General features: G+C 44.6%; 1 protein-coding gene across 1 annotated transcript in view; it reads left to right on the forward strand.

Annotated features, from left to right (window-relative positions):
• Window positions 1-5,600, forward strand: part of LOC117441283 (ras-related protein Rab-26-like) — an 11,668-nt gene extending 6,068 nt beyond the window's left edge. Inside the window, exon 3 of the mRNA XM_034077471.2 lies at window positions 5,183-5,600. Within this exon, the coding sequence (XP_033933362.1) occupies window positions 5,183-5,314 (132 nt within the window). The 3' untranslated portion in view covers window positions 5,315-5,600. The remainder of the gene's footprint in view (window positions 1-5,182) is intronic.
• Window positions 5,601-10,000: the final 4,400 nt, after the last annotated feature.

Here is a 10,000-nt window from a genome sequence, read left to right on the forward strand (position 1 = left end):
GGACTCTTTAAAGTAGAAACACTACATACTGATATACACCTGAACATCAGCAGGAGAGGACTCTTTAAAGTAGAGACACTACATACTGATATACACCTGAACATCAGCAGGAGAGGACTCTTTAAAGTAGAGACACTACATACTGATATACACCTGAACATCAGCAGGAGAGGACTCTTTAAAGTAGAGACACTACATACTGATATACACCTGAACATCAGCAGGAGAGGACTCTTTAAAGTGGAGACACTACATACTGATATACACCTGAACATCAGCAGGAGAGGACTCCTTAAAGTAGAGACACTACATACTGATATACACCTGAACATCAGCAGGAGAGGACTCTTTAAAGTAGAGACACTACATACTGATATACACCTGAACATCAGCAGGAGAGGACTCTTTAAAGTAGAGACACTACACGCTGATATACACCTGAACATCAGCAGGAGAGGACTCTTTAAAGTAGAGACACTACACGCTGATATACACCTGAAAAGGATCATGAATACTCAGGTAAAGTACAGGTATCCCAAATGTGTACTTATATGTGTCTCCAGGAATACTTATTGCCATGGTGATGCACACGAACTCACAAAACAATACGGCCGCTAACAGGAAGTACCCCGGGGAAAATCTTTCATCTGCGTTCACGGAGGAAAGTTTTTCCAGGAAGAATTGGTCATTATCACTTCGGTAAACAATCAGAATCTGTGGAGGATGCTCATCCCAAAAGGTGCCCGGATCAAGTGCCTTCATTGTTCTCCTCACGCAGCCTTCGGGGAAACGTGAAAGGTTGCTTCATTAAATGCATTGGGAGCTGTTTGAGCAACGTGAGGCTGATCGTCTGTTTCTGCCCTCATTATTCTCCCTGCTGCAGAACAGCATGGTGCTGAAAGGTGACGGTCCGAACATCGTTATAATGAATAATATAATAATATAATAATAATAATAATAGTGGTCATTTTAATACCGTACCGTTCAAAATACACAGTTGTAATCATATGTTGTCTTGTCACACACACACACACACACACACACACACACACACACACACACACACACACACACACACATACATACATACATACATACATACATACATACATACATACATACATACATACATACACACACACACATTTGTATTCAAATGAGATGGCAAAAGTACACACATCCTTTACTCAAGTAGAAGTACAGATACTCGTGTTTAAAGATACTCTGGTGAAAGTAGAAGTACTGACTAAACTTCTTTACTCAAGTCAAAGTAAAGAGGCTTTGAAGTGTACTTCAGTAAAAAGTACCCATAGCTAGCAGCTGCTTTAAAGAGTACCTGACCTCCCTTTATATCAATAGAACAATAATGTCATTGTTAGCTAATGAATGTTTCCATGGTGACCAACGGCAACATGACAACGTTTCCATTGGTCCCTCTTCTTTAGAGAAGACCAGGAAGTGATGGATACACGGATCGTGTTCCAACCAATAGGCACGCAGTGACTCTAAAGAATAATGACCACGCACCAACACACATTCAGACTAAAGGAACCAGCTGTTTGGGAAATGAGAGAAGTAGAAAGTACAGGTATTTGAGTTCAACATGTGAGAAGTAGAAAGTACAGGTATTTGAGTTCAACATGTAAGAAGTAGAAAGTACAGGTATTTGGGTTCAACATGTGAGAAGTAGAAAGTACAGGTATTTGAGTTCAACATGTGAGAAGTAGAAAGTACAGGTATTTGTGTTCAACATGTAAGAAGTAGAAAGTACAGGTATTTGTGTTCAACATGTAAGAAGTAGAAAGTACAGGTATTTGAGTTCAACATGTAAGAAGTAGAAAGTACAGGTATTTGAGTTCAACATGTAAGAAGTAGAAAGTACAGGTATTAGTGTTCAACATGTAAGAAGTAGAAAGTACAGGTATTTGTGTTCAACATGTAAGAAGTAGAAAGTACAGGTATTTGAGTTCAACATGTAAGAAGTAGAAAGTACAGGTATTTGTGTTCAACATGTAAGAAGTAGAAAGTACAGGTATTTGTGTTCAACATGTAAGAAGTAGAAAGTACAGGTATTTGAGTTCAACATGTAAGAAGTAGAAAGTACAGGTATTTGAGTTCAACATGTAAGAAGTAGAAAGTACAGGTATTAGTGTTCAACATGTAAGAAGTAGAAAGTACAGGTATTTGTGTTCAACATGTAAGAAGTAGAAAGTACAGGTATTTGAGTTCAACATGTAAGAAGTAGAAAGTACAGGTATTTGAGTTCAACATGTAAGAAGTAGAAAGTACAGGTATTTGGGTTCAACATGTAAGAAGTAGAAAGTACAGGTATTTGAGTTCAACATGTGAGAAGTAGAAAGTACAGGTATTTGTGTTCAACATGTGAGAAGTAGAAAGTACAGGTATTTGAGTTCAACATGTAAGAAGTAGAAAGTACAGGTATTTGAGTTCAACATGTAAGAAGTAGAAAGTACAGGTATTTGAGTTCAACATGTAAGAAGTAGAAAGTACAGGTATTTGAGTTCAACATGTAAGAAGTAGAAAGTACAGGTATTTGAGTTCAACATGTAAGAAGTAGAAAGTACAGGTATTTGAGTTCAACATGTAAGAAGTAGAAAGTACAGGTATTTGAGTTCAACATGTAAGAAGTAGAAAGTACAGGTATTTGAGTTCAACATGTAAGAAGTAGAAAGTACAGGTATTTGAGTTCAACATGTAAGAAGTAGAAAGTACAGGTATTTGAGTTCAACATGTAAGAAGTAGAAAGTACAGGTATTTGAGTTCAACATGTAAGAAGTAGAAAGTAAAGGTATTTGAGTTCAACATGTGAGAAGTAGAAAGTACAGGTATTTGAGTTCAACATGTAAGAAGTAGAAAGTACAGGTATTTGAGTTCAACATGTAAGAAGTAGAAAGTACAGGTATTTGAGTTCAACATGTGAGAAGTAGAAAGTACAGGTATTTGAGTTCAACATGTACGAAGTAGAAAGTACAGGTATTTGAGTTCAACATGTGAGAAGTAGAAAGTACAGGTATTTGAGTTCAACATGTAAGAAGTAGAAAGTACAGGTATTTGAGTTCAACATGTAAGAAGTAGAAAGTACAGGTATTTGAGTTCAACATGTGAGAAGTAGAAAGTACAGGTATTTGAGTTCAACATGTACGAAGTAGAAAGTACAGGTATTTGGGTTCAACATGTAAGAAGTAGAAAGTAAAAAGTCGTCAGAAAAATAAGCAGTTGAGTAAAGTACTGATACCAGACAAATAAGTACAGTAACGAAGTATTTGTACTCCACTACTTCCCACCTCTGCTAACGACCCACCTAAACCAATCAAATGCAGTTTAAGCTACATTTAGAAAAAGCCCTTTTCCAACGAGGAGCTGAAGCCGTTATCGACGCTCTATTTTAAGCCTCCAGGCTCCATTGACAACAACACTAATTGAACATCACTGAATTGAGGAAGTAGCTGGTTTACTGCTTCCTGATTGGTTAGTTGATTGTGTAATTGTGGTAATTTGTGAATCCAAATGATCCCCTTTAGAGTCCTGAATAACACACACAAACGGACTCATCGTGGCAGAAGTGAACCAGCTACTCCTGATGTCAAATCCCAGTTGGAGCCCGGTGGATCTGAAGTGAGCGTAATTAACAGCTTCCCAGTCGAAACGGGCGTCTTTTTGCACGGTGAAAATATTGAAATAATACTTCGGCGAAAATACCTTTTATACATTAATACAAGTAAGCTTCCCCCCCCCCCTGTTTCAGCTTTGAAATCAGCTCCGGATCAGCTTCGTATTTGAGCCGACACTTAGGGGAAGCAGGATTGTTAAAGTGTCTTACTGCTAAGGTATAACACTCAACACCTCGCTTACTCGCCCTGCTCTTTAATCTCCACGTGTTTAATGTCTAAGGCTCTTTGTAAAAGGTCTGTGGGTAGAAAGAGTTCTATTTTTAGAAACTTGAATATACGGGCTACTGTCGCAGTATTTTGAAATCTGACCGCTTCAGATTGCTAGTGACATCGATATGATAATAACTTGCATGGTGAATACTTCTGTCGTGCCTAATCGTTCTATTTACTTCAGGCAAATAACTACATTTTGGGAATCCACTCTGTTCGGTGATATTTAGAGACATGTCAGCGTAGAGACACTGAATACAAAATCAACCTGAAACTGAGCGTTATGGTACAGGGCCCTTTTACAATGTGATGTATCGTAGCTTTGAGTGCATCGACGCTGACATCCAGTGTGTCCTTTGACATTTGATCATAGGGAATAGACGTTTTGCTAACACGTTTTTGGAGTGCAGTTCAGTCTGCTTTATTTCATCAGTTTATATTTCTGCTGAATAAAATGATGAGGCAGAAATTCAACGGTGTCTATTCTTGGACGAAGTTTGTTAGAAATGCTAATGGGGTTTCTCAGTTTCCATGTAATTAAAATATCTGGATGTTGTGTCTGTTTCACCTCCTCACCGCCCCTGATGTGTGTGCGTGTGTGTGTGTGTGTGTGTGTGTGCGTGTGTGTGTCTGTGTGGGTGTGAATTTAATTAGCACACTTCCTCTCATTTCCATCAGCACGGCTTTCCTTCCTTTCACCACCTTTTCATTCTGCTTGAAAAGATGCAGCGCAGCAAGGCGACGTTAATCATTACAAAAACACAGTGACGCAGATGGTCGTGTGTGTGTGTGTGTGTGTGTGTGTGTGTGTGTGTGTGTGTGTGTGTGTGTGTGTGTGTGTGTGTGTGTGTGTGTGTGTGTGTGTGTGTGTGTGTGTGTGTGTGTGTGTGTGTGTGTGTGTGTGTGTGTGTGTGTGTGTGGAAGGCATGACAGGAGGATCTCGCTGACCGCCCTCACTGCCCTTTAGAGATAATTGCCATTGGACAGGGTTAGCATGTGAGGAACAGCTGTTGGAAACATCTGTCTGGAGTCCGTCACCTTCACTCTGAATAATGAACAACTCTAACTAGATGTTGAATGCAGCTTTTTAATTTTACTTTTTGTTTAATTATCCTGCGGTAACATGGCTCTAAAGACGCTGTTAGCATGTTAGCAGCATGTGGGCATGAGTTAAGACGTGCAGCATGGTCAATTAAACACAAGTCAGAAGCTGCTGGTGACCTTCTATCGCTCGACAGTTGAGAGCGTCCTCACATACTGCATCTCTGCTTGGTATGCAGGGTGCTCGGCTGCCGACAGGAAGGCTCTGCAGAGGGTCATTAACACGGCCCAGAGGATTACTGGCTGCCCTCTGCCCTCCCTGGAAGACATCACCAGGTCTCGCTGCCTCAGGAGGACCAGTTCCATCCTGAAGGACTCATCCCACCCAGCCCGTCATCTGTTCGACCTGCTGCCCTCGGGCCGGCGCTACCGTTCACTGAAAGCCCGCACCTCCAGACTCACAAACAGTTTCTTCCCATGGGCCATTAGGACATTAAACACACACAAATAACTCCCCACATCCCCACTGTGCAATAATCCTGGTCTGTTTTTATGTATACTGTAATATTTATCATATATATATATTTTATCATAATTCTATTTTATTCATCTATTTATTTATTTATTAATCCTGGTCATCTACTTGACGATCCGAAGCTGTGTGCACTACTTGCTGGTCGTAACGGTCAGAACTTTTATTTTGTGTTTTAATATGTCTGTTTTTAAAGCACTCGCTGGAGCAGCAACCATGAATCTCGTTGTATATATGTACAATGACAATAAAAGCTTTTGAATTTGAAGTCAATTAAACACATTGCATCAAAATCAGGATTTGATGGAACTATTTCACCATGCTTCATAACCTTCTCTCCTGACTTGTAACGCAATACTTTTAAGGGGAGAACCCTATAAGAGTATGACAGCATTTTACGAGTGAACTTCATTGAAACTAGTGGTGCCAAATCACAGAAAGGACTAATAATGTTGCTTTGCGGCTCAAATCAGGAAGAAGTTGCAAATAGAACTAGGTTATAAACACGTTTGGATGTCAGATGGAGAAAGGGACAAACAGACACTAGAGCAGTGCTTCTCAAAGTGTGATCCGCGGACGACTGGTGGTCCGTGAGCGCCCCCTAGTGGTCCGTGAGTATATTGGTAACATTTCACATTTGAAAATAAATAAATACATTTAAGTTTTCCGCACTCTCGCGGAAATATCTCCGCAATGGAACGAGCTTACGTTTCACTTTCTATTGCATGATAAAGCCCAGGGCAACACCTTCGTCACACATGTTGCCACTTGTTTGTACCATTTCCAGGCGATTTATAATCTGTTCTAGAAAAATGATGTGTTTTGGGATATTTGTGGAGTTAGGTGGTCCACGAGTGTTTTTTTATTGGTTAAGTGTCCTTGGTATGAAGAAGTTTGAGAAACACTGCGAGAAACTACTTAAAACAGGGGTTGCATGTTGATTTATTTGATGGGGGAGGCTCTTATTCAATATAGGATATAAACAGATATCCTCTGGAGTGAACTTTGAGATTGTAGCCTTTGCAGACCATTTACATGCACCAAATAAGGCTTTACTGCAAACCAGTTTCCTAAACTACCCAGTAAATAGTTTTCCGAGAGACCTGAGACATGGAAGTGCATTTGACTTTTCTAGCCATATGGTTGCGTACACAAAATTGAGAGGTGCCTTTCCCCCATGAGAAAATATCGTACCGCTCCCAGAGTTTGTGGTGAACGCAGATGCAGTGCAGGAATATGAAAAATAAATTACAAACAGCGAATTTATCCTCAGACAAAGTCATATTTCTCCTGGAGTTTCTCTCATAACGTGTTTTCTGAAAGTGTTGAGGCGTGGGGAAAAGCAATGATGAGGTTTTTTCGGTCCACAAGTTTGCTTTGAGTAGTTTATGATGAGATTTGAGAGGCTGGCTGCCGGCCCAGGTGGATGTTTCCAATCCTAAAGTAATGCAGGGAACATGAAGTGTGTGAGATTTACAGGAGGAGGTGACAGGGGGAAGGTTGTGACTTTTAGAGCTGGCACTACAGCGGGTGTGAGATGGCTGTGGGCTCACTAATTAACTCAGCCAATTGGATTTTTACAAGTTACATATTTTAGTCTGTGCACTCTGCCAAGACATCTCCCCCCGTCGACATCAAGATGAAGCTATTTCACACTGGGGTTGAGTCTCTAATGGAAGGAAATGTATGGAGGCCGAGAGGTGCAAACGTGCTATAACAAAACCAAAAACATTTCCATTAGGAGAAGCGATGCATATAAAAAACACAGATGTGCCAAAACACACGAGGAACTTCAGGAAAACATGTGCTGCGTTTACTCAAAGCTGCAGAAACCAAACGCAAAACTACAAAAAATGCTGCAAGAAGCTCAAAACACAGCTGGGAGACCAGGGGACACTAAAGAGTGACGCACACAGCTGGGAGACCAGGGGACACTAAAGAGTGACGCACACAGCTGGGAGACCAGGGGACACGAAAGAGTGACGCACACAGCTGGGAGACCAGGGGACACTAAAGAGTGACGCACACAGCTGGGAGACCAGGGGACACGAAAGAGTGACGCACACAGCTGGGAGACCAGGGGACACGAAAGAGTGACGCACACAGCTGGGAGACCAGGGGACACTAAAAAGTGACGCACACATCTGGGAGACCAGGGGACACTAAAAAGTGACGCACACAGCTGGGAGACCAGGGGACACTAAAGAGTGACGCACACAGCTGGGAGACCAGGGGACACTAAAGAGTGACGCACACAGCTGGGAGACCAGGGGACACTAAAAAGTGACGCACACAGCTGGGAGACCAGGGGACACTAAAGAGTGACGCACACAGCTGGGAGACCAGGGGACACTAAAGAGTGACGCACACAGCTGGGAGACCAGGGGACACTAAAGAGTGATGCACACAGCTGGGAGCCCAGGTGACACTAAAGAGTGACGCACACAGCTGGGAGACCAGGGGACACTAAAGAGTGACACACACAGCTGGGAGACCAGGGGACACTAAAAAGTGACACACACAGCTGGGAGACCAGGGGACACTAAAGAGTGATGCACACAGCTGGGAGACCAGGTGACACTAAAGAGTGACGCACACAGCTGGGAGACCAGGGGACACTACAAAGTGACGCACACAGCTGGGAGACCAGGGGACACTAAAGAGTGACACACACAGCTGGGAGACCAGGGGACACTACAAAGTGACGCACACAGCTGGGAGACCAGGGGACACTAAAGAGTGACGCACACAGCTGGGAGACAAGGGGACACTAAAGAGTGACGCACACAGCTGGGAGACCAGGGGACACTAAAGAGTGACGCACACAGCTGGGAGACCAGGGGACACTAAAGAGTGACGCACACAGCTGGGAGACCAGGGGACACTAAAAAGTGACGCACACAGCTGGGAGACCAGGGGACACTAAAGAGTGACGCACACAGCTGGGAGACCAGGGGACACTAAAAAGTGACGCACACAGCTGGGAGACCAGGGGACACTAAAGAGTGACGCACACAGCTGGGAGACCAGGGGACACTAAAGAGTGATGCACACAGCTGGGAGCCCAGGTGACACTAAAGAGTGACGCACACAGCTGGGAGACCAGGGGACACTAAAGAGTGACACACACAGCTGGGAGACCAGGGGACACTAAAAAGTGACACACACAGCTGGGAGACCAGGGGACACTAAAGAGTGATGCACACAGCTGGGAGACCAGGTGACACTAAAGAGTGACGCACACAGCTGGGAGACCAGGGGACACTACAAAGTGACGCACACAGCTGGGAGACCAGGGGACACTAAAGAGTGACACACACAGCTGGGAGACCAGGGGACACTACAAAGTGACGCACACAGCTGGGAGACCAGGGGACACTAAAGAGTGACGCACACAGCTGGGAGACAAGGGGACACTAAAGAGTGACGCACACAGCTGGGAGACCAGGGGACACTAAAGAGTGACGCACACAGCTGGGAGACCAGGGGACACTAAAGAGTGACGCACACAGCTGGGAGACCAGGGGACACTAAAAAGTGACGCACACAGCTGGGAGACCAGGGGACACTAAAGAGTGACGCACACAGCTGGGAGACCAGGGGACACTAAAAAGTGACGCACACAGCTGGGAGACCAGGGGACACTAAAGAGTGACGCACACAGCTGGGAGACCAGGGGACACTAAAGAGTGACGCACACAGCTGGGAGACCAGGGGACACTAAAGAGTGACACACACAGCTGGGAGACCAGGGGACACTACAAAGTGACGCACACAGCTGGGAGACCAGGGGACACTAAAGAGTGACGCACACAGCTGGGAGACAAGGGGACACTAAAGAGTGACGCACACAGCTGGGAGACCAGGGGACACTAAAGAGTGACGCACACAGCTGGGAGACCAGGGGACACTAAAGAGTGACGCACACAGCTGGGAGACCAGGGGACACTAAAAAGTGACGCACACAGCTGGGAGACCAGGGGACACTAAAGAGTGACGCACACAGCTGGGAGACCAGGGGACACTAAAAAGTGACGCACACAGCTGGGAGACCAGGGGACACTAAAGAGTGACGCACACAGCTGGGAGACCAGGGGACACTAAAGAGTGACGCACACAGCTGGGAGACCAGGGGACACTAAAAAGTGACGCACACAGCTGGGAGACCAGGGGACACTAAAGAGTGACTCACACAGCTGGGAGACCAGGGGACACTAAAGAGTGACGCACACAGCTGGGAGACCAGGGGACACTAAAGAGTGACGCACACAGCTGGGAGACCAGGGGACACTAAAGAGTGACACACACAGCTGGGAGACCAGGGGACACTAAAGAGTGATGCACACCGCTGGGAGACCAGGGGACACTAAAGAGTGACGCACACAGCTGGGAGACCAGGGGACACTAAAGAGTGACGCACACAGCTGGGAGACCAGGGGACACTAAAAAGTGACGCACACAGCTGGGAGACCAGGGGACACTAAAGAGTGACGCACACAGCTGGGAGACCAGGGGACACTAAAGA

The sequence above is a fragment of the Pseudochaenichthys georgianus genome, unplaced genomic scaffold, assembly GCF_902827115.2.
Source record: "Pseudochaenichthys georgianus unplaced genomic scaffold, fPseGeo1.2 scaffold_1623_arrow_ctg1, whole genome shotgun sequence".
Lineage (NCBI taxonomy): Eukaryota > Metazoa > Chordata > Actinopteri > Perciformes > Channichthyidae > Pseudochaenichthys > Pseudochaenichthys georgianus.